Genomic DNA, 25,058 nt, shown 5'->3' on the forward strand with positions numbered 1-25,058 from the left:
TCCATGTACATTTCTCTATAGTCAAATCAAGTATTTCTCTAAATTATCTATTTTTCTGTTGTAGATGAAACGTATTGGTTAATTTCGCTAGAAATATGATAGATTTAGCGCGAGTTAAATTCAAAATAAAAATGTATCTATTTAAGAGCGGCAGGATTCGTTAGCACATTTCAACTAAAAATAAAGTAATGACTACGTCGTCTGTGTTTGTTTACTTTCCAACACAAGTTGCTCTTTAGAGAGCTTGTACCGCCCGCCCCTGCCCCGGCCCCAGCACTCACACCCCCACCATCCCCGCGTACTCATCTCGCTGCGTCGCAACATTCCGCTGATTACTGCATCTTTTTGTCATTGTCATTTCCTTCGTCATCTGAAAAATGTAATCCACTGCTGGCGCTGGCATGTTGAATCGGATATTAAAAAAGAATCAAAATCATACCTTTTTGTTTTAAACAAATCTTATTCACCTGACACAAAGGGAGGAAGTGTTGTGAACTTCAGAGCGAGGTCTTGCAGCGCGTCACGGGTCAAGGTCGGGCGAGGTCGTGCCCTAGCCCCCACCCCCGCCTCCGCCCCCAACCTACTCGAATTATAGCAAGCAACCTTTGTGCGATTTTCACTTACCATTGCCAACTTCCTAATGCCGATATTGTAATTCAATATAAATATATTAGAAGGCGTCCAGTGATAGTTTTGACATGTAAAGAGCCAAAGTAAGGCACAGAGCCCAAATTCCATGTTTTACAAAAATAATAGGATTTAAATGTTTTAAAAGTTAAAAAATACTATTGAACATCGAACCTTTACTCGTCTCCGGACAGACTGTGTAGCGCCGGTGGTTTATGAATATTTATGTACATTGAGGCGGGATGAGTTTGTCGAGGGATTGCAGTGTTCACGACGCGACGGGTTGAAAAAACTAAATGTTTGTCGAAAACGTCGGGAGGGTTCTTTCGGGCGGCGCAATGTCGCACTTGATTGCGGATCACCTGCCGCTCCCCGCTTGTGCCCCCTCGCGCTGCCGAATATTGCATGTTTGAAAGAAGTGTAAAACGAGTGTATGTATATGTTACTGTAAACGCATATTTCGGAAGTTCTAAGATTTACCAAATAGTATGAAGAAAGAGCAATAGACGAAGTTGCGATCAAATTTTGTAATATATAGATAACTTAAAGTTAACTATAACAAAACAGCAAATATTAATAGTTTTGGTCTGAATGTACTAGTGTTGTATGTCGTGAAAACGCAGCTCAATGTGGCGCTACGGCGCTACAGTGTAGCGGCTGGAGATGTGACTTCATTATACTAAACACTGGCCAGCGCAGCGCGGGGAGCCGCCGCCGCCGCCGCCGCCGCGACCAGCTGTTGTGTTAAGTAGTCCGCACCATTAAAATAACAGATGACAAACGGTATAGGACTTACGACAGTGATTGACATATACAAAAATTTGCCACACAAAAGGTAATTTGTTACTAAGCGTAGCTAGTAGCAAAATCCGAACGACATTCAATACAAGGGTAGGAAAGGCGTGTCCTAAAATACATCGGTCTACGCCGCCGCGGTGGGCACAAACCGCCCAAAGGCATTTACTCTGTCAAAGCCCTTTTTAGCGTTATAATATTTGGTACGGAGTGCTATTCAATATAGGCTATGTAACTGCATATAACTCGGTCTGCAGACAGGCGTCGTAATAAAATTCTACTTGCTTCACGTAGTCCGGCACTACTAATCTATCTAAGGTTAAGCTAAGCTAAGCTTCTAAGAGCTATCTGAGGTAAAATGGCGGCTGCAGAGGCGGCGGTCCCCGAGGTCTCGCGCCGCCGCTGCTCTGTATGCTCTGGATGTAGGTCGCTGTGCGTCTCTAGCATTGTTTTTTAAATTACAGAGATGCAAAAGTTAATATTTGTTTTATCCCATGAATGTCTTTCGTTAAATGATTCTCTTGTTCGACTTGCAAATAGATTACTTACTTTAGTTGACGTTTCTTAATGTTACGGCTATTTTTCACAACTTTGCGTCCCCCAAGAATTTCTAAAGCATCAGTTACCTATGTGCACCAAGTGCCAAGTTTGCTGAAATGACGCCAGTCAGCTGACCACGGGATCTTGGTTGCAAACAATTTGTCTCAGAAATACACGGAATTGCTAACTGTAGAGACAACTCTGATTTAACTTTAATCAAATCCTTTTGTGATTGTGTGTTTGCAACAAAAGAAGATATTTAGGTCGCGTACGCTCGGCGCCCCGCGCCCCGCACCCCGCACCCCGTCCACCGCGCCTACAGCTCTGCACACTTTGTTGTTGCCTTTACAATAGCGGCCACTTTGTTCTTATGGTTCACTGCTTATTTATGTTGTTAATCTAATTGTTATTTATCAAACATTTTGACATACTTATTATTATCTAAAAAAAATGTTCATTCCTAAAGTTTAGAAACTATGTTATGAATACAAATTAGGTTCCAAAAGGCTAGCAGTAGGTATTTAGGGTGGGATTTGCATCTGATCGCAGACGTTTTTGTGTATGAGCATACGTCGGTACATGTATGTATGGATGTTAAGATGTGTGCGAAGTCGCACTGAGGCCGCGGCAGACGGCGCTGCGAGCCTGCCTCCGCCTCCGCCGCAAAACTTGACATTGCTACTATTCGATTGCACCATTGTCTTGTGTTTGTAATGGACGATAGGTCTTGAGTATCTATGATTTTTTTATATTTCGGGCATAATCTGTACACTGGTATAATATGTAAAAGTTATTTAAAATAAAATTTAAAATCGTACTGCCGCGTTTGGTTGTCCTCTTGGCTATGATCCTGCTGGGCTCATCTAGAGCTGTTTGTGTATGGTCGGTGCGGCTGCGTTTATACAGCCTATTGGTACGTGGTGGGGTTAGTGGGGGTGGTGGGGGTCGTTAACATACTTATTCTTCACTTGTTACATTACAAATCTCTGTGATAAAACCTCATATGTATTATTTTTCGTGTCTGTTACAGCACCGAGCGGCCAGCCGCCGCAGCAGCCGCAGCAGCCGCAGGCGGGCGGCGCGCTGCCCGCGGACGTGGACGCCGGCGTGCAACAGGTCTGTCTGTGCATTGTTATTGTTCATCTTCAGGTCGATCTGAATGTATTTCGCGTGAAACAACGTATGCCGTAGAGTAGTTGTTACCGTGGGCGGGTTGCGTGTGCGCAGATCCGGCAGTGGGTGTGCGCGCAGACGGAGGCGGCCATGCTGCGCGCGCAGCCGGTGGCGGTGGGCGACGTGGAGGACGTGCTGCACCAGCTCGACAAGCAGAAGGTAGGCAGAGTCGCAGCGCGCGGGACGCGGCTTGCTTTGCTTACTCTTTTACTGAAGAATAGCAATAATTTCAAAGAGTAAAACGGGCACCGGTACCAGGGACGGTGTAGTGTCGTCCGGCGCTCGCCACTCGCCGCCACAGGTATCGATCCTCGCAGGATCTACTCCTGATGTGAATTTAAATGAGGCCAGCGCCGCGCGAGGGCGAGGGCGAGGGCGAGGGCGAGGGCGAGGGCGAAGGCCGACGTAGGCTTTCATTGTGTTCTTTTATTGCACAGCAAGCGGCAGACAGCGCAGCGAGCCGCGCGCTCTCGTGGCCCGACGTCTGGCGTGTCTGTATGTCCGCGATTATCTTCCGCACGCCGCTACATACCTAAAAGTGCAATGCTCCCATAGATGGAGCGACTGTCGCAAACTTTCAACCGAACAACTTTAGAGAGAATCTTTGCAAAACCGAATGCCATCTATTTTCGAATTCAAGAACTAAACTGTAACGTTTTAGTGACGACATGTTGCGATAGATGGCGTGACATTGTGTACTTAATTTGTACACTGTCCTGAATATCCAATTAATTTTATCAGAAAATATATTTTAAAATGTCTTATAGTTTTAGGTGAAACTTCGTTCGACAGTTTTTTTTTTATGAAATATTAGTTTTATTTAGAATTTACAATTAACAAAGCGCTTGCCGGCGTTTGCCAACATATGAGAAAGTACCTCTACTTGTACTTGTCTCTCTTGAATGATTAAAATTTAGATACATTTCAATATTGCAATGTTTATATAAAAATAGTCGGTCCCTCGCACGGCCGTTGCCGGGCAACGCGCCGCCTCGCGACTTCAGCTCTGTTACAATAGACGGCAACAGTCATTACATTAATTGTGTAAAGAGAAATAGTAATTAAATTAACTTTTATTTTCATTGACACCTTTTCCGTTACATTCTAAAAATGTCTATTACACGGACTGCATTAGGTACACGCACTTTCTAGTTTCGCTTATTTCCCGCTCTATTAGTTGGTTGGAACAGGTAGCTGTTTTTAATATATTCGAGGTTATGGAGTGGGGGTGGGGATCGATAAGGGTGCCCCTCTCCCCCCCCCCGGCCGCGCCCGCCGCCAGTCGCGCTCCGGCTGTCAGGGGAGGCGGCTGGAATGCTACGCTACTGTTCCTTTGATTTCATAAAGTATCACAAATATATGTATCTATGTTATTAAAAAGTTAACCTCGGTATTTTTTCAATAAATTCCTGCTTTTTTATCATATGGTCGTATCACATCATTATATGACTAGCGATGTGATATGCCACAACACGTAATGAATATATTATCCAACGTCTCGCCATCGGACATCATTAGTGTGAGTTCTCTCACAACTTTTAAACATTAATGAGGGTTTTAAGATGAGCGCGCTTAGTTTGTTAGCAATTAGCGTAGTTAGCGCGCCTCGGCCCCGGCCTCGGCCCCGGCCCCGAATGGCGTGCGCTGCCCCCGCCTCCGCTGCGATACCTTGCATTGCCTTCAAATAGGATCAACTATTATAAGCGATTCGTTTGATATGGATATAACGACTTTAGATGTTCTAACTTTAAGTAGACGCCTGCAACGTGACACGATTACCGGATTATTCCCAACCGTCACCGCGCTCTGTACCCACGAGGGGACAGATGAGAATAAAAAGTTTCATACGTTCCATCTTTTGCGACAAGGGGACGGTTAGAACTTGTATAATTTCATAACTGTTCCATCTGCCACCTTATTGATTATTGTGGGACTAAAAGATGGGACGGTTGAAACTTTTTATTCTCACGTTGGGACAGAGCGGGGTGTCGGTTGGGAATAAACCGATTTGCCGCCGTATTTTCGGTTTCATTCGACTCGAACGGTAGTGAAAAGTGGCAAGGTGGAGCGTGTCGCGCGAGCCAGTGGCGAGATGAGCGGCGTGTTGCAGGGCGTGCTGCGCTCGCTGGAGCAGAAGAAGCCGCAGCTGGAGGAGCTGGTGCAGGCGGCGGGCGGGCTGCGCGCCACGGAGAACCGCCAGCAGCTGCACGGCAAAGGTCAGTGCTGCCTCTACACCGCTCTGCACCACTCTGCACATCCCGCCTTACCCCGCCTTACCCCGCCTTACCCCGCCTTGAAGACACATTTTATATTATTGTAACAATTTACTCTAGGATATGACTCAAGAAATCTCGAATAAAACTTCGGTCCTCCGAAATGTAATGTACGTCAGATTGTTAATCCAAAAAATACGTAGCAAAATTAGAATATTGTTATGGACTACCTGTAAAACGTAATATACTTTGAGAATTAAGAAAAACGTGTCAACAAAAAAGTTGTAAGGATGTGTTGACTTACGAAGGCTTCGAGCTCTCGAGCGAGGATGTGTCGCAGAACCTACTAACGCGCTATTGTGCAATCACCTAAAATGAGACACATTATTAGAAATCATTATATACCTACAAACATTCATCAATTGCGTAAGAAAATTATTTACTCTACTCTGTCAAGTATATTTAAATCATAGATCGTATTAACACAAAGTTTAAAATGTACTTAAAATTCACTTGATTCGCGATAGTTGAATGAACTGCGGCAGCTCACAACAGTTGCATAATGACACTCGCACCAATGATATGTGTATTGTGTGATTAGTATTGTACGTAAGTTGTGTTTGTATGACAATGATTCGAGACAGAAGCGCGGCTCTGCCGCAGCAATCGCCGCCTGAAACAGACGCATCGCTGTTCTAGCAGTGACAATACACAATGATGCCACAGTCATTAAGCAAGCAAACACACCTTCCGTAAATTAAAAATACATTTTTTTACGAACATATAAAATTAACACTCGTTCGGTACAGATGGGTTCTCTTCATTTGGTGGCGAACTACATATATGTTTAAAGTTTGCAGTCCTACTGTACAGATTTAATGTTGGTAAATTTATTATCCAACAAAAGAGTTTAAAATCCCTCCGTCTTAGTGCGTGTGTCTGCGAAGAGGTGTGCCGGGCAGACAGCCCTCGCTTGAAAGTCATCGGAAGTAGATTGGATTCCGGATAGTTGGATATCGCCAAAAACTCGTCGGGAATATCATTGCGTTACCATGCAGGGTTGTGTACGGGAAGCGTCAGCAGGGCAGCATCGCTAGCGTCTTTTTTTTTGACAGAACTTGACTTGGTCAATTACCAGCGACAGTGACCAAAGGGTAGGTATGAGGTAAAGGTGATTTGCGTATGTTTCACCGTGGCCGAGCGGCCGAGCGGATGGCCGTCGCCCGCCTCGTTGATAATTACGTCACAGATTTTATTATACGAGTGGGTCAAGTGTTAATAACTAGTTTGATCTAATTAACATAGTGTAACTCAGTTTACCTATTTTATCAGCAATATTCTTGTATATTTGAGCTTTATCACGGGCTTCTGGAAGTTTTTGAAAATCCGAGTGAATAAAAGCAATTTATTTATTTATCTTACACAGATTGGAGCTACCTCTTTAAGTCCGAATCTATGTTGTCATTAATCAATAAAAAAAGTGCAGAGATTCCTGTCCTATATGACGGGAACATGGCGAAAGACGAACTCTGCTTAGCTTAATTCTATATTGAAAAGTAATCTTTAAAACAAAGTCGACTCTCTACGGACTACGGAAGCGAACGAGTGTCCGTAGCGCGTAGCAGGTGGCTCTACGCCGACGTAGGGTCGTAGCGCTAAGTGCAACCTCTCGTAGGAGTGTACGAGACGAGCTAGTGATTATTGAGTTTATTGAGGTTGAATATTCACGTGGCACTTAGCTATATGTTCCGCCGAGTTTACTGTACTTGTTTTTACTTATCAGGCTAACTAATCGTTTCATTCACTCCTCGTCACGAGTGACTTAGATTAGTGTGAAGTTAGGAATTATTACGAAGGTCTTCATTTGTTTACCAAAAAGTGGGATATTAAAACAATTTTTGAATTCCTCAACAAAAGTAACAATATCTATATATCAACACCAGTCGTTGATAACAAATGCATCCGAACCGAACAGAAGGTGAATTATTAAGAAGAGGGGTAATATTTTTATGTTGTAGTCTATTTTATTGACACAATCGTACCGGCTAGGCCGCGCACCGCACCCAGCACGTGTCTGCGACGGACGCGACTCTATGAGCCACTACTTGCACCGCCACCGGCGTCTTATCTCGCACAGTGTACACACAACCGAGCTTATACTGTGTTACACTTTATTATTTCATTACACGTGGGACGGCGGAAGCAGTTGTGCCCGCGCATGTCGACATGTCAATAAAATGTATTATTGAACTATGAGCAATGAGCAGCGCGGCCGCCACGCGCGCTCTCGCCGGTTATTTCAGTTTACATACTACGCCTACTGCTGCACTATGATAACGACTTTCGCATTTCTATGTGCATGCTGTTTTTATTTAATGAATGTTATTAATAAACATACTACAACTTATTTAACGAATGAGGATTCATAGTTACGAATAGATAATATTTAAAACAACCTTGACTAGTTTATCACATAGCAATAATAAAGGTAGAAGCGTGTCGGCCCCATTCAGGCCGGCGGTAGTACGCGCGACGGCGCTGGGCGGGCGGCGTGATCGTTACGCGGGCGCGCGGGGCGGGGGGCGGCGGGGCACGGCGCGGGCGGGGCGCCCGCCGGCCAGTCGCCGCCCGCCCTCGCGCCGCTCCGCACGCGTCGGCCGCCCGGCGCGCCCGAGCTCTCGCCTCTAACTACACATATCACTGTTTACCTTAGTGTTTTTATAAGGTTCTGTTGAGCCCTGTTCTAGGCTCGCCGGTTTACCTCATCAGGACGGTGTGCGCGCCGGCTCTCGCCGCGCGACTGTTCTTCGTCATGGTGTCGGTGCAATGTTTGATGTGCAATAGAGCCATTGCATAAGTGGCTTCACATGTCACTTGCTACAAGTTGACGGGCAGTGGCCGAGCTGCGACCGCCGTCGTCGCGGTGTCAACAAACTCGTGTCATTTTGTCATCGTGACATCAATGTCAATCGATCGTTTGTGTTGAATATAAACATTTGTAAAAATGTAATCAAGGGCGTCGCGTGCTTCGTTGCAATAAACGGGCCGTTTCCGTTACTTGTATATTCATGATGTTATTTCGACAAAATTAGTTGTTTTATAAAGTCGGTGTGAGGTTCCGTGTCGGAAAGCGTTTGTGTGATCAAGATACAGAAAACTAATTTAACTGAAGTTCATTGTTTGTCTTGCTCTGTCACATGTCTGCTAAACAAAATATACACTTCCTCAAATTCACCTTCGTGTGTAGGTGACATACCAGAGTACAATCTTACCTGAAAATGAAATGACTTCTTTTCTACTTTGTCGCATCTTCACAAATACTAAAGGCAGTAGCCGACCGCTGCTTTATGCTGTATAGTTAAATTAAATTATCTTGAGAGTATTGTAACGGTTCTTTCTCAATACTTGTGCGGTTTCTTGCAGGCAGGCAGCACGCCGCTAAGAAATGGAACAATTTCTAGTTCTCTGAGAGTTAAACATAGTCTAGTGAATAAGTGTAGTTTTACTGGGTCATTTCTAGCAATATGTAAAACTTTGTCTATTCATACTTTTAAAATTAGTGTTCTCAGGTTAATAAGTAAAAATACTTGAAATCAGTAACACCAAAAGAATTTTAACACGACATGGTTAAAAAACAAGCAGAACCAAATGCTCAGATCAAATGCCGAAATAATATTAAGTTTTCTTTATTAAAAACTAGCTATTCCCACGCGGATTCATCCGCAGATATTTATAAAAACTTTATTTTATTTTGTCAATTTCTCAATTGCAAATGCCAATATGACATGACATGATCACAAATCATGGCAACTTTGCTTCCTTGATGTTAGCAGCAACTTATGGTCTCTTTCCCACATTAGGCTTTTTTTCCAAAATGTTTGCCCCCTAAGTTTAATGGCGTGACAATATGTAGCCTGAAGCGTGTCGTAAGTGTAGGGCTTTTTTTATTAAAAAAAGAATTATTCAAAAATATGCAGTAATTGCTGACATCTTAGGCAACAAAGAAGTGTGTGTTCACGCTTTATTATAATAGTATAGATAAGTATAAGTATAAAAGTAAATTAAAGTGTATTTTTATTTGTACATATTGATATTGAACAAATATTCAAACATAGACTTTTATAAGATCGCTTGTTAAATATAAAGACACTTAAATTATTTGAAAGATGGAAGAATAAATTCTGAAGTGCTCAGAGATAACTTACCTTTGTCGTCTTATTTCCGTGAAGCAGGTAAAAGAAAAATCAAATATTCATTTGATTTGGAGAACATTCGATATATTTTTTCTTTGTGTTGCTCGCGATAACTTCGTAAATAATAAATGATTCCGATAACTTCCAAGAATTTGTATTGAACTTAAATAATATTTTAGAACTGAAATTTCCAAAAGAGCGTAGATTCTCCTCAATATAATAACAGCGTATGATTTGTAAAAGCTAGATGTGTGTGTAGCTTTCCATTTGGAGTCGCAATTCAGTGTGATTTGCTTGTCACAACATATCTGAATAAGCGGAATAAATCTTAGTTTTCAGACGTTTACGATATGATCTTCTGCGCTGGCTGTTTGCCACCAGCCCGCGCCGGACATTGCATCGAGACTCGTTTGACATAAGTTTAGATAATTTATTTATTGTGTCCCTTTATAAAGGTCTATATCACTCAACATCTCGGAATATAATTTAAATTAGTCTTTATGTAGTAGGTTTTTAAGATTCAACATTCTATTGCTCTAACAACGATGACAATAATAGTAAAACGGAATTATAAGGTACTACCTTTAGCCCGCGACACCGTCCGCGTGGAATTAAAAAAGCAAGTAGCCTATATTTCGACCATCCTCTATATCTATATCTATGCCAAATTTAATTTGCAATACCATCTAAACTTTCGCATTTATAATACCAGTAAGATATATTCTCTCATTGAATATAGGCGTAATATCGTTGGAAACCGTATGTAAGAAGTACAATTTTCATAAAAGAAAATGATATGGATAACTATTACAATTCAGTACATCTTCCGAGGTGAGTCGGCTGCATACAAATTCGCTGTTTGGTTGCTTACGGCCGCCGCGAGCGGGCGGGGGTAGCTGAGCTCGGGGAGGGGCTCAGTCGCCCGAGCGCCGTACTCTTAGGTTACTTTAGTTAAAAAAATGGAATAATCCAAGAGCGTTATATTTACAGCAGTCGCTTATTCAATTTGTTTACATCACAGGTTTGACCTATAACTGGCATTTTTTTTTCAATTCAAGAAGTTACACTAAATGTTATCTCGTACTCCGCCCTCCGCCCCGCCCGACCAGTGGCGGCTACACGCTCATCTCATTCACCAATTAGCGTCTAAGACCTGACAGTGAGCACTAGCTCTCTGACATGTAAATATGTCGGTGCTTACGAATTCCATCGGATTTGGGTCACATAGCCGTACGTCACATAATTAACTTGGTGATTAACATTGCGTCGGTTAAGTGTTAACAGTCTTATGTCTCTTAGTTTTGAATTGCATATGTATATTAAAATGAAAATCGTAAAAATTATTCGTGAATTCTATGAATATAGTAGGGTTTTTAAATCGGCGAAACGCTTTCACAGTTTACTATTGAGCGACGAATGAACGATGCTAAAGCAGTCTCTTTGTGGTTGAGCTGTGCACCGATTAGAAACGGAGTAGGTCAAGTGTGGCAATGCTGATCTGGAAACGTTTATTGCGATTTAAATAGAATCAATATAGTTTTACAGCAAATGTGCATTCGATCGGTATATGAAGGTAATTCCTTCAGTTACCGTTCATATCGAAGTACATTCAAATAAGAATTGGTTGCGAGCAAATGTTGGACGAGTGGAGCCGCCGCCGACCGCTCGATACCGCCACGCAGCGTAGACGGCACCTGGAGCGCGGCCAAGTGTAGCGACCATATCACCATTTAAGTGCACTGCCAAAAAATAAGTGACAGTTTTTGTAGATATAAATGAAGTATGTATTTGTACAACATTAGATATGTTGAGGTAGGTTCCGTATGATCGTAATAAAATAGTAATTTTCAAATACTTATAGAATAAGTTGTCTGTGCCCACTGTTTCCTGCCCCTGGCGGCGATTGCATTTAACGTTACAGTATGAAGCTTGTCGGAGAACATGAGCGCGGCCTCCGACCACCGCGGAACAAAGTTTGCACATAAATCTATTTGTCCGACTCCGACCGCAGAAACTTCCGCTGCGAGACGTTCCACCGCGCTGGCTAACCGACACTCACGCCCTTGCTGTGCCGGAATCTAAACGATCTCATTTTAAACTTGTTCTCTATGAGATGTCACTTGCACTACACATTGTCATCAGTAAAATATTTTAGGCACATCTATAAAAAAAATGTCGACCACTTTCGCAAGGAAAGAGTCAGGGATGTTTCCAAATCCCTGACTCGTTAATTCGACTCCGTTTAAATAATTGTTATAACTTCATAATATGTTTATAGACATCGCCTTCTTAAAGTTTCGATGATTTGATAGCACAGGATTATAGTCAAGTCCGTTGTCAAGTTTGCAAACCAGAGTATATGAATGCTCTGTATATCATTGAATTTATTTACCAATTTTCTTAAAGTGGTTTTTCTCCTTCACTTTTCCCCGTAGGTCGTTTTCTTAATAAATCATAGCGGCGAATCTAAACCTTATCATATCGGTGGTGGGTTGATGTTAGCTTGTACAGCGCCTTTGCGAACCGTCCTGTATACTGCGGACCAGAAAATACTTTATTGTGTTAGCAAATGGAAGCGGATGATACGGCCGAGCGAGAGCTGGAACATCTTGAGTACTGTAGCGCATCGCCGCTGCCTTTACTGGGTCTCTTCCTTGTGACTTCCTGTGTAGTAACTGGTCTTAACATTTAATTAATTCATTAGTTAAGCGAGTTTTGAAAGATATGCTTGTAATTTTTTTTAATTAATTGCGACCCCGCTTGTCTACGGAATATCAAAGGAAAATTTTGATGTAATTCCGACGCTTTACGGTGCCCTTTAATTTCGTTTTTAAGTTTTAAGTTGAAAAGGTATGAACAAATATGTAGATACAAACGCGTTGATAGTCTAATGCATATTTACCGGCGCCGCGTGCGTCCTCGGTGACAACGGTGTTACATTAAATGGGCCTCCACAGTTGGTGGTGTTCAGACGCGCACTGTTTTTTGGCAGACATGTTGAACTGCAACTAAAAATCATGCAAAATTCATTGAAAGTATCTCAGAAAAATAAAAGCACGTTTCTGTATCTTGATCAAATACAAAATGTGGCAATGTTCTTTAAGAAAACATTTTTGTCCTGATGAGGTAAACTAGAGAGGGTCCGAGCAGTTTGCACAAAACCTCGCTGAAAATACAAAGGGACGCGTTTTCCTCCTGCGCTCGTTCGCTTGCCTTTATATCAAAAAATCTTCATCATAAAAGCCCTTTGACGTAATTGATTAATATTTCCTTCCAGCTCATTTTATATAAATACGGTTGTGATTCTTTTCCTAAGTTACGAATATATACATAGTTATTGTACCAGGAGCATGTTGTGAATGTGCTCTCCGCGATCGAAATCGAGACTGCGATGTTGTAGTGTTTTGATAAACGAACTATTGTGTAGTCAATTATAGTAGTCTAACGTATACAAGCGTTTTGATGTTGTTTATACTGTGACGGTCGTGATGTCGCACCTACCTCAGCAAGGCTTCGTGCCCGAGAAGATACAGGAGTACAACCTGCGCGCCAACGCCGACGCCGCGGACTCGCCGCCGCACCAGAAGATACGGAATGCACAGGACGGCACGCACAAGAAGGAGCCCAGTCAGAACGGCACCGACAAGCCGCCGGCCGCCACCGATAAGGCCAGGATAGAGGAGAAGACGAGGGGTGACGCCGGCGTCCCCGCGCGCCTCGACAACAAGAATCCTTTTTCGCCCAACTACTACCGCCATCGGCAGCAGACGGGGCACTTCGAGATGGGCCCGCGCGGGCTGGACTACTCGCCGCACCGCATGGGCGCAGAGTTTGCTGGCCGCGTGCGGGAGTTCGGTCCGCAGCGCTTGACCTCCATCCACGGACACGAGCTAACAGAGGGTCCGGGGCCGGAGCCGTTGATGCAGCGCGCACACTTCGGCAGCCAGGCGACGGAGGCCGTGTTCCGGCAGGAGTACTTCGGGCCGGCGGGCGCGTCGCCGCCGCGCGCCTCGCGCTTCTCCTCCCAGGAGTACCTGGCGGCGCCGGGCGGCGCGCGCTGGCCCGACCCGCGCGCTGACCCGCGTGCCGAGTACCGCCAGCGCCGCCGCTCGCAGCAAGACCTGCACTCACTCGGACACAGCCCGGAATCAGGTATTCTTTGCCCGCGCGACGTCACACAGCCCATGGCACATGTTTTTTTACAGAAATCATTTACCGAAATGTGACAATCGTTTCTGTAAAATCACTACGATGTTTTATAAAAAGCAGAAACGTTGCTACTCGCCTGCCGTCTGATGTCTGCAGTCTGCTCGGAGCCACAGACTTAAAGAAAATTATTATTCATGGGCGAAGTTCGCTTCACTTAATTTTTGTTTAGCAACTTTTATTTTCTTTTCTGTATTTGAGAAATGCTGCAAATTGTCTTCGGGGAGAATAATTCCACGGAAGGCAAATTATTTATTCGAAAACATATTACTATGTTATACTTTTCTCAGCCAAACAAAGTTTATAAATTTATGTACATAAAAAAAGTTTCTAGTAACATTATTTAAATTATTCGTTATTTATTTGCTCTTAAATATTCCGTGAGGACCGCGGTGTTTAGCTACCAGCTCGTTCTCATCACAAAACGTTCTCTGTCCATCTAATATCACGCCACGTAGTATGATCACCGTTACAAAGATGTGATGATGTATGGAGAAGCCGCAACAAACAGACACAACGTACCAGTAAATATTGTTTTGTTAGCTGTAGCCGTGCGAAGCGGAGATACTTCTTAATTATTTGCTTACTTCATAGGGATTTTAGGGCTTTTTATCATTGTTTTTTTTTTGTTTTATATTCCTATTATATTAACTAGCCACAAGTTGTCATTATGGTTGCATAGCAACTGTTGGGCAACTCTGAACAGGCGCAACATGCTCCAAAGAGACAGGTTGAAAATCAGCTCTGCGTGGCATTGCCCATTGACACACGCTGAGCCTGCAGCCCATTTTTTTTTAAATGTAAATTGTATTAGACTCCGTATACCTGTAAATAGGTACTCGTATATATTATGATGGCAATAAAGGGGTTTTAATCTTATTTCTCTTATTTTTTTGGCCCTGAAATATCTTGAATAATTTATTACTACGGATCATGTAGGAAATGTTAAACCGTCAGCGAGAGTGAGGCTTCTAGTGCGAGGTCCCCTCAGCTCCGGCCATAAATAATACATCAAGGACTCCTCTCCCGCTCTGTTGCTGAGAGTGAACACCAAACTATTTACATAGATTTACCTACGTTTAAAATCTTCGTCTTTTTGTATTAATCCCAACGTAAAGGTTTTTTACTTTAGGACTTTGAAAATGATTATTTATTAATACATTTTAGCTTAATTGGAGATATTGTTTTTTGATGTTTTAATAGATCAAATACAAATTATGATACTAGAAATAAAGCGACCATTACGAGCACTTTCCTTTGATTTTTTTAGACATAATCGCACAAAATTCAGAATTTATCTACAAATGCCAAACTTGACTACCGAAACTCTGCTAGAAGTAGTTTTTAGCGTACCGTTGGTGTGTGTATATTATGTTTCTATCTCTGGTCTTCCACGAACACGAACACTTAATTGCCTGAACAGTCATACTAACTGTGCAATGTTTGTTACAAGAAAGCTGTTCTTATTGCAACAACAGTTGCGGTAAGTACATCGCAAAGTTCAACATTACACACGCACAGTACTGTGGCTAACCCGATTAAGCAGCCGTGGGTCAAGTTACAGTTAGCTCACAGAGTAGCTGCGATCAGAGTGCGCGCCGACCCGGGCCCGCGATGTGTACCGGTCGCGGGCTGCTCTGTGCGCCGAGCACAATGCCTCACCTCTGAGCACTCCATTCATCAGCTAAGAGTCATTGTGCGTTTTGTTCTCACACAGAGTCGATGTGCAATTAGCCCGCGCCCATTATTACCCATAGCAAAGAAAAACTTCCACAAATGTCAAGAGATATTGCAGAATGTGGGAAGTAATGAGATTATCGAGTTATTACAAAATAACAATTAATATAACCTGGCTTCTCCGTCTGTCTGTCTGCTTGACTATCTGCTGCCGGGTGTTACTGTGCAACATGTAAAAACAGAGCTCACAATAAATTGAAGTTTATATAGCCACGTGTTGCGGCGTTTTACACTAAAACTATGTTCAATTTCGCTATCCTGCGTGCGCCGCACTCAGGATGTTTGTATTAAATAGTTAAAGCTTAGTTATTTTAGGGTGTACCGGTATTTTATGTCGTAAGTAATCGGTCATGTATGCAAACCCGCGCAACGACATAATCCTCACGGCCACGTTCAACACGCGCTAAACAAAACAACAACGAGGCGGTATGTCAATAAAACGTCAAACAACACGGCTGCAAATCGCCTCCCAATTGTTTTTGAGTCGTAAAATAATTGCCGCAATCATAAACGTTGGTTTTTGGTCGATTACGGCTTTATTGCGTTTTAATTGTTGGAAAGGCTTTTTGTTTCGGTCCGCGGGCGGCGGCGTGTCCCCGGCGGGCACGGCGACGAGCGGCGGCGAGCGGCGCGCCTTTGTCGCCGGATTGTACCAATTCATGAATCAAGTAGGCGTATCGACTTTCTGCTGTTTTTTGTACTGCCTTCATTCTATATTTACTTCACGTTGTAACTGCTGTATTGTTTTCAAATGTGTTAGATAAGATTGCTTTAAATGACGGTTCGTTCAAACTTTACTCACAGAGTGTTCGAGTAAAACTTATAAAATGTACACAATGAATTCAAGTGAGACAAACACTCAAAGTTGTTTCGTTAAAAGTCTTAGCTACAACAAGATACTTGAGCTGGACAGAAGCTGCCGGAGAAGTTAGGAACTGTTAGTGAGCCCGCTTTTGCAGGAATCGTACAAGTATTGCTATGCTGCGATCTTAGCTAAATATCACTGGCAGTATTAACTCAACTCATCACTTGGAGACATTAGTGATATGCAAGAGAACATGTAACTTAATAATAAGTTTTATAAACAAAATATAACTAAGGACGGTAATGAGATAATCTATGCAAAGGTTGCGTAAACTTCGTCTAAGTTTCATGCAGTAAACTTAAGCACTTCCGTTTTCAAATTGCAATGATTTCATCAAAGTTTTGTGATGACGGATCGCTTCGTGCGGCTGTTGGTAAACTTTATCTCTTTGTTTGGGATCGATTCGTCAAAGTTTTTCCTCTGCAAACGTTTACTTCGGGATACAGTTGTATGTGCTAGCAATCATTCAGAAAGTTTTTCTGCTTTATAGACTTTTATGAAATTCTATTTAAGTAACTAATCATTATTTATTTATATACTTTGAAATGTGCAAAATGTGACATTGGGCCCTTCGACAGTTACTCGTTTATATGTGCAATGTGTTCGGGTCGCAGGGGCGTAATACTGTAAACAAGGGGGATGATAGCTTGATGCCCGACTCACCGCCTGCAGGTGGCTGGTCTCTTTCGTTGTCAGCGCTTTCTGCGTAATTATGAATTTCTACGAAATTTGCAATGCTCGGGGTGACATGGCTGACTCCACGAAGACACCTCTTGTTTTAGACATACAAATTGTCGTAGACTTTCATCATTGGCATAAATTTGATGTTGATGACATCCGAGTTGATATTCTGTATCAATGTGTTTCCATATTTTTATACGTATGTAAATGAAATTAAAATTTAATTTTGTGTCGGTGTGTTGACCGCCGCTTTTCATTCGCATGTGATATAATCCTGCAAGCGGGCTCAGCCCTCGTGACGCGCAATTAATACGAGCTTACGGCCGCGTACACGCCGCTCTTACTAATTTAACACTCAAATATGAAAGTACACTCCTCTGACAGACCACATTATGTATTCACAATAGTTATAACACATATCAGGGATTAATACATACCGCTACTCAGTCAACTCTGTCCATTGAGTTCCGACTGCTCGCAACATCAACAATAACATCGTGACGAAAAAGGAATCAATTCTTCTTTAATATTGCTCCGAGTTGGATGCTTCCCAACTTCTATTCATGTACACTCACATACAATATTCCTAAAAAATATATTGTGTCTACCGAATGATTCTATTTAATTATTCTTGAACCGTGTCATTATTTCTTGAATAATAAAATTTCCGATTTACTTGGAATATTAAATTTAACGCATCACTTTTTCTGATGTGCTAAGTACTTTAAGTAGCCCAACCGCGTTTAGTCCGTTTACATGTATTGACTGTAGCAATCGCCAATAGCCATCGCTTTTTACATTCTCATCTTTACAACATAACAAGCTAAAAGTCTCCTGCGCGTCGCATCCTCCTGCCCTTATTGTCACGTCACGAACGACCTCGTAACATTTTAATCACGGAAGCTAAAAGTAAACTTTACCTTTTTCGTAACTATAGCTAATAATAATAAAATTATTACATTTGACTTTGACTCTCCTTAAATACATTAAAATTACTTAATCAGCTAACAGCAAGTTGCAATAAATTGTTTGTTGTTACAATAACAATAAACAAGAGCATGTCGTTGGTGACTGTACCCGCTGCGGCGGCTGAGGCGCGGACGGCGGACGCGCTCGTAAAGCACCAGCTACTTTTATTGCATTTTGTGTTTTACTGCAACCAAATTAGATTGACCGTCTGTTCTGGTTGACGTTTGTATGACACGCCGGTTGTTTTATCGTCACAAGTGGATGCTGAAGCAATGAGTATAGTAAAGACGGCAAAAGTGTGATATTTAATGTATTTTAAACATCGTTTCCGAGGCAAATGAGCGATCGATTGCAAATCAATTGGCGGCCAGTGGCAATGTTGTCCTTCACACGGTGTTTCCTTGTTCCTTCTTAAAATTGCGTGTCGCACCTCTTAATGGATTTGTAGGGAGGCTTTACACTGATGTTTTTCAAATTAACTCGTATTTCTCCAGACTTAAGGGTGGATTTAGTTTAACTAAGCCTCTTTAAATGTATGCCTCTCAACGGCGACACAAAATTCCATTTAGTTGAGGCGCTGGACCGGCAGTAAGTGGCAATTCCCGCTAAAGCGCTGTACGTTAACAAAGCTCGCCTCCGCACAGAGGTGGGCTGGTACATTTAAATACATCGCCCTTGTTAACGGGGATTATAGTATGAAACATTATATATTTTTTATTGTTCTCTTGTATCAGTGTATAGAAATAAAGTTCAGTTACGTTTGCTTAGTTGAAATAAGAACAGAGTTTTCTTTTTTAACATTATCATAAAAAAACTGTTTACGTTTAGGAGTTAGTCTCTTACTAAGTACAAATCAATCTTTATAAAAATAGTTTTGATAGCCGTACAATTAAAGTAACTTCTTTACATCCCAAAACATAATAAAATTGATATTGTGAGTTAAACGTAAATAACGATCGAAACGAATCAAAAGATGGCAATCCAGAATAAAAAACGTCGAGGGTCTGTTCCCTGCGCGGGCAGCCCCGCAGCCCCGCAGCCCGCAGCCCCGGCCAGGGCCCGCGAGGTAAATAAATTAATAGCCTTGGAGGGATACGATTGTTGAAAAGTCTCTGGGTTAGATCCCGGCATGACTGCGGGCTGAGGCGGCGTTGCGTTTGTTCCGCGGCTGTCGCTTGTCTTTTGTTTAGTAAGCCGCTCAGAGTTAGCACCGCACAGTTGATTCCTTTGTGTTTTGATAAACTTTGTATTGTTTAACTGATTCCACTTCAGTATCTATCAGTCTCATCTGATGCCTTACATTTTTATAATTAAAAATATTATTCGTTTATTAATTATTATTCAATGACTCAATGGTACTTGTCTCAATTATGGACAACTTGTTACGCTTGACTATTTTAAACAAACAGGAGAACAATAAAACAGAAGTGGCTTTATACTTAGTGATGATATGCGCAGTCCGCACTCACTAAATTACAAATAACTTTGTGTGCGTTGCATTTGGAACAAATCAATTCCACAAAAGTAAACAGTTTGGCATAACTGTGTGCCGACCGCGGCCACTCGCGAGCGTCACTACTGCTGTACACTAACATACTCCGGTAATCCATTCATTCACGCGCGCAGAATACTCTAGAACGTGTAGAAACTAACAAAATTATAACAATATAAATGGTACAAATAAAACCCGAGCGCTCGGGCCAGTGATCTAATTAGCGCGCTAATCCGTCACGCTCACGCCCGCCTGCAGGGAGCAATTGTTGCATTATTTGCTACAAACCGAGCGCGGAGTATTTAAATACTGTAAATTATTACTAACAACATTTACAACATTTTTTTCATCGATCTATGTTCTCATTGGGGTCAACAAGTTGAGAGTTTGTTTTGAACGAAATATAATTATAGTAAAAACTGAAGCACAATAAAGCATACTACACAATATGGCGTAAATTTATCACTGTCCGGAGAAACTCATTAGGCCGGGGCCGGCGACTGATTGCTGAGGACCAACTTCATGAAAATAAAATATACAAAATGCCAACAACACTACTAATTATACAAGTATGAACCCACAGTGTTTGTGAAGAAGGAAATATAAAGAAAAACTGTAACAATGAGTGATATTGTTTGTTTCGATTAAATAAAATTAAGAAAACAACTGCAGTTTTACGAGTTGTAGTGTAAGTGGCAGTGACGTTGACACATTGCTGCGAGCTGTAGACGAGTCGTGTACTGCTGGACGGAGACTTGTATGTTCTGATCTTTTTGCCACACTTACTAATTTGTTGTCGTTACTGTCGTCGTCATACTTTGCATCTATGAAATAAAATAGCAATTAAATTAAAGAGACTTTAAAGTTTGTACATTATGTGTGGGTTTCCGAAATAGTTGATACTAATGTGTACCCAGAATTGTTAGAAAATTAGGAAACAGATAATATAACATATTAATTAAACGTATCGAAGGTAACAAGAGGAGTGACAATGTGTTTTTGTAGTGTAGGAATGTTTAGGCAATGCAAACCGCGGGGAGCAGAGCGCCGCTCCTACCCCATCTAATGCCCCCGCCCCCGCCCCCGGCGCGCCGCGTGCGTCGACCCCGGCAGCGGGCCGTGCACCTCGCGGCCTCCCTCTTTATTAGATTTGTTTGAGCTCGCGCCAGCTGAGCAGGAAGAATCGAAAGCTCTTTGAATACATCATTAGTCTCCTCGTATGTCAATGTCACCTCACCTATCTAGCGTTACATGTAAAAGCTGCATTTTGTATGTCATTGCTGGTGGATAGCGACATTTGTTGTATTCTACCTGAATGCTTGATATGTTCACAATGACTAGGCGTGTAAAAACCTCAGTGTTATAAAAACCTAACGACTAAATCAATTCGAGTTCAATGAACTAGTCTAGGTATATTTTATTACAATTTATCTTGCTGCCTCACCTCGCCGTTGGTAATCGAATACGTGGCCGCTCCCCCGCACGCCCCCCACCTTAGCCCGCCGGCACTTATTCTTTACACGAGTAAAGTTAAGATTTTCTAATAGTGAAATACGTAGAAATTTTCAGTACATCTGTGTAAACACGATTAAGATAACAAATCTGTTCCTATTCCGAATAATGCCTTACTATTAATGTTTAACCTGAAAATAATTTAAATTAGAAATATTCGGAAATAAATTTCCATTGAAGAGTTAAATTCCCCCAGTCGTTGCTATAATCATATTGCTGTCGAATTTGAATAGAGCCACACTTTTGGTAACAGAATTAAGTCGCCTTCACTAACTCGATCCGGGACCAAATGTAATTTGTACGTAGCGAGCGGAGACGCGGCCGCGCTCGATAGCGAAGGAATTCGCGCCGCTAACCTCATTGCCTTCTATTGAGAACCACCGAATAAAGTTTAAATTTCTAATTGTTTTGAAGATAAAAACAAAATAGGAATTTTAGCTGCGTAGGATTTTGCATTTTTTAAATTTTTCATTAAATCAGTTAAATGCCTTTTTATGATTAAAAAAATAGGCAGTGACCTTCCAAGGGAAAAGAAATATCCATTCTTTACAAGGTGGGGCAAAGAGAGTCGCGCGGTGCGGGGGGCGAGGGTCGTCGGAAGCTATTTTGGAAACAGACGAAAATGGCGGCGGCAAGGGATAGCCGGAGAGGGCATTACGGGTGGACATCCGGGCAATCGCCGTATTTATTACGGGGAGTTTTATGTGTGTTTGAATTGGGCCGCTGGTGAAATGTTGCATGGACGAATTACTGCCGCAGCTTTGTTAACAATAAACTTTCATATTTACGTGCAAGTTTACGTAAAACGTAGAGTATATGTTCAAATTACTATAATTTATAAAGGTTATTGTTTTAGTTACCTTTTTAAATAATGTAATAGGCTCTATGCAGATGAACATCCAAGATACGAAAGATCGTTAATTGATGTAACTAGAAGTTTTTCCGCGCACGAACTCGTAATGGCAGTAGACTGGCGTGACCTAAGCAATAAAGATTAGATTAGCATATCTCTCACCTGCACCCCGCACGGCGCACACCCGCACCCCGCACCCCCGAGTGGCAATTACCCACTCCTTCAGCCCATGATACATCTTATCGGTAGCAAAAACTATAAAAAAATTAAAATATGAAGACCAAGATAAAGAAGCTTTTTATTTGAAATATTTAACAATATGTGTAATCAACATCAAGGCGAAGGCCGCGTAGCTTAGTGCTTAGGAATATTGGTGTATCTTGTTGTGCGACCTTTGTTGGTTGGTAATTGTCGTATTCTACGTATTATGAATTAGTTAACTACTACTATTCAGGCTGCTTATACTTGCAAGACCTAAATACACGATCAATTTATTGAATGTTTAGTTACTAAGTAAAATCACAGAACATCAAGGAATTTAATACATACGTTAATTATTCAATTGCATTTTAGCAAAGTTTAAATAATACTGTTAGTTATACAACAGATTTTTCATTTAGCCAAAGCATTATGCCGCTGCCATCGACACTGTATCTGCACCCTACCTCTCCACCAGTAACAACGCCGTCTCTCCTTATGCCCTCCTCCTCACTCCCACAATACGGAAGTGTTGTCTGCCCGCGCGATGAGATTGCCTTCCCTCTTGTCTTCAAATAGTTTTTCTGTTCTCGTATCGATGGGAAATGGCTCACACATAATATCATTTATTCATTCGTATGATGGAAAATTGTTGCCGTATTTTATTTTACCTGTGTTTAGGGAGAGATATTATAAATCGTATTTCTTTTATTTTACGCAAAATGTGAAATAAAAGATTTTTTTTCTTTACCTGAATTAGGTACGATAGATTTAAACCTGAAGAGTTGAATCTACCTATCTATTAATTGTATATTAAAGAGCGAACAACACATACTGTGCCGACACTCGGTAGGGACAAGAGCAAGCTGATAATGATTTGAATTGTATTTTAATGTTTAAGTCAAAGTGGAAAGTTAGAGACCGAGAAAAGCTCAAGTTAAAACAATGATATAGTTAATTATTGGGCAGTGATCGCGCGGGGCGCTGTCGGGGGGAGGACGTAGAGCGAAGCTATACGTAGACTGCGAGGCTAACGACAACGATCGGCGTTCTAAATGGAACCTTGTTCAAAGCGTTAATGATGATGAATCTTCCAGATTTAATTACTTTCTAATTATTTTGTACTATACTTTTATCAGCATTGTGTTTTAATTTTTTTTTTCAACTTTTACGCAAAGTAGTAATTCAGTAATTTTTCGGGTTTAAATCTTTTACGAACCCTTTTAATTTAAATTATTAAACAAGCTCATTTCTCAGAATTAATATACTAATACCTAAAGATCAAGCTAACTACGGCTATTGAAATATCAATAGATTTATTTAAGAACCGTTTAAGTAGGATTAAATGGAGCTGGGGTTGGTTTTATTTCTGTCTTTAATACAGTTCTGTTGCTACAAATATTAGAACTCAATATGTCGAAAAAGAAATCGTATCAAAAAATAAAGTAGATTTGTTGGCACCACAAGTAGGTTTCGACCGCGGTGGAGGACGGGCGCGCCCGGGCGCGGTCGGGGCGTCAGCTTGCGTGCTCCATTAAGGTTTCCTTGAGGCTCGGCGTTCTGTTCTGTGGTTGTTCAGGACTGTAATGCTGCGGTGGGTAATGGGTTCAACTTATAACAAACTATATAACTTTTAAGTAAAGAACATGTTACCAGTGTTAAGTGACTTTTATGTGGGCGATTGTAAACCGTTTAAAAGTTGCAATAATATTCGCTCGTTAAAAACTTTTACGTTTCAACCCTTTTTATATTTTGTATTTTTATGTGGACAAGACGAGTTCTGTTGGATATAAGTCAATTATGAATCGACACTCGCGACTTTTATTGAGACATAACTTGGCCAAAGACTAATATCATTTTATTAACGTAAAAACTCAGTAAGGTTCTGCATCAATAATTTATTTATTCTGACTTATTTTATGAAATAAGAGTAAAAGCGAACTATTTATTGTAAACTACTTTTATATCATTAGATTAGAATAAAATGATCATTATTCAAATGTAATAATAATACTAACGACTACTGTAAAATTAAACGATTTGACAATAACGATTGAGGATTGAGAAGGAGGGGTAAAATTTCAGCTTAGTCGTAAGAATTAATCCTTTGTCGTAATAAATCGTACAATTGACAGTCAGGTGACAGCTGTCAGTTCTGTAATTTTGATTTTGTCAAAGAAAAATGTTTCGATTATTATTTGCAAATCTGCTGAGGGACAACATGTCGTTTTGAAGTAAGAAGCTATTGCTACCTCATAGTACGATAGCACCTTCATAATATTACAATATTTCAGACGAGTGATCGTGCCTGTCACCTCAGATTATGTGACAGGTGACAGGCGAGTCAGCCGCGGCGTCAGCTCGTATTCTTGTCGCGGCATCGCACTCCGCAGTCGAATGTCGTGACAAACATTAAGCTGACATGCATTTTGTATCACGCCATGTTAAAGTTATTTTATTCTGTTTATGTATGGATTTAGTGTCATAATCTTTTTGTGAATGACCAAAACTTTAATAAGTGAATGTAATCAGTGAACTCGTGCTGTTTATCCCGCAGTTTACCGCAACTAACTACTATCATTAACTCCTGTAAATTAACCGTAAAATCGAGAGCACGCTGCAACGTTTTCATCGCTGCACACACAAGGCCACTCTGTGCATGTTTTACGCATCGTGAGCAATGTATTCCGAATTAATTGGCAGTCATTAGGCGCGTACGTAATGGAGACGGATGTATCATGTAGAATAAATGATGTCACATGAAAGTGTGCCACAAATCAATACGCGAGACCGGCGCGTGCTAGCCGTGTGTTGCTGTGGTCGCCCTGCCCGCGCTCGCGCTCGCTCTCACCTCACATATAGCATACATTTGTTTACTTATTGACTTAACAAATTATAAAGTCTTTCATATCTGTAATACATTCTTTAGTTGTTTGTTTCTGAGTGTCTAACAAGTTTTGAAGTTTCGTTTCACTATTTAACATGGCGTCTCTATAAGGTCTGA

At 41.5% G+C, this 25,058-nt stretch overlaps 2 protein-coding genes across 4 annotated transcripts in view; both read left to right on the plus strand.

The window, feature by feature from the left end:
• The first annotated feature begins 3,001 nt into the window (after positions 1-3,001).
• The window catches only part of LOC106110149 (dystrophin), a 191,479-nt gene continuing 169,422 nt past the window's right edge, over positions 3,002-25,058 (plus strand). Inside the window, exons 1-3 of the mRNA XM_013291864.1 lie at positions 3,002-3,078; positions 3,190-3,294; positions 5,246-5,351. Coding sequence (XP_013147318.1) covers positions 3,226-3,294; positions 5,246-5,351 — 175 coding nt within the window. The 5' untranslated portion in view covers positions 3,002-3,078; positions 3,190-3,225. The remainder of the gene's footprint in view (positions 3,079-3,189; positions 3,295-5,245; positions 5,352-25,058) is intronic.
• LOC106110150 lies at positions 7,984-14,641 on the plus strand. 3 transcript variants are annotated; one of them, XM_013291868.1, is made up of 2 exons: positions 7,984-8,073; positions 12,819-14,641. In XM_013291868.1, the coding sequence occupies exon 2, from the start codon at positions 13,030-13,032 to the stop codon at positions 13,765-13,767; it is 738 nt and encodes a 245-aa protein (XP_013147322.1). In that variant the 5' UTR covers positions 7,984-8,073; positions 12,819-13,029; the 3' UTR covers positions 13,768-14,641. The 3 variants fall into 3 exon arrangements, with proteins under 3 accessions (XP_013147322.1, XP_013147323.1, XP_013147321.1); XM_013291869.1 differs by having other exon boundaries at positions 7,992-8,452; positions 12,876-14,641; XM_013291867.1 differs by having other exon boundaries at positions 7,992-8,323; positions 12,499-14,641.

This window comes from Papilio polytes, unplaced genomic scaffold, assembly GCF_000836215.1.
Source record: "Papilio polytes unplaced genomic scaffold, Ppol_1.0 DF820844.1, whole genome shotgun sequence".
Classification (NCBI taxonomy): Eukaryota; Metazoa; Arthropoda; class Insecta; order Lepidoptera; family Papilionidae; genus Papilio; species Papilio polytes.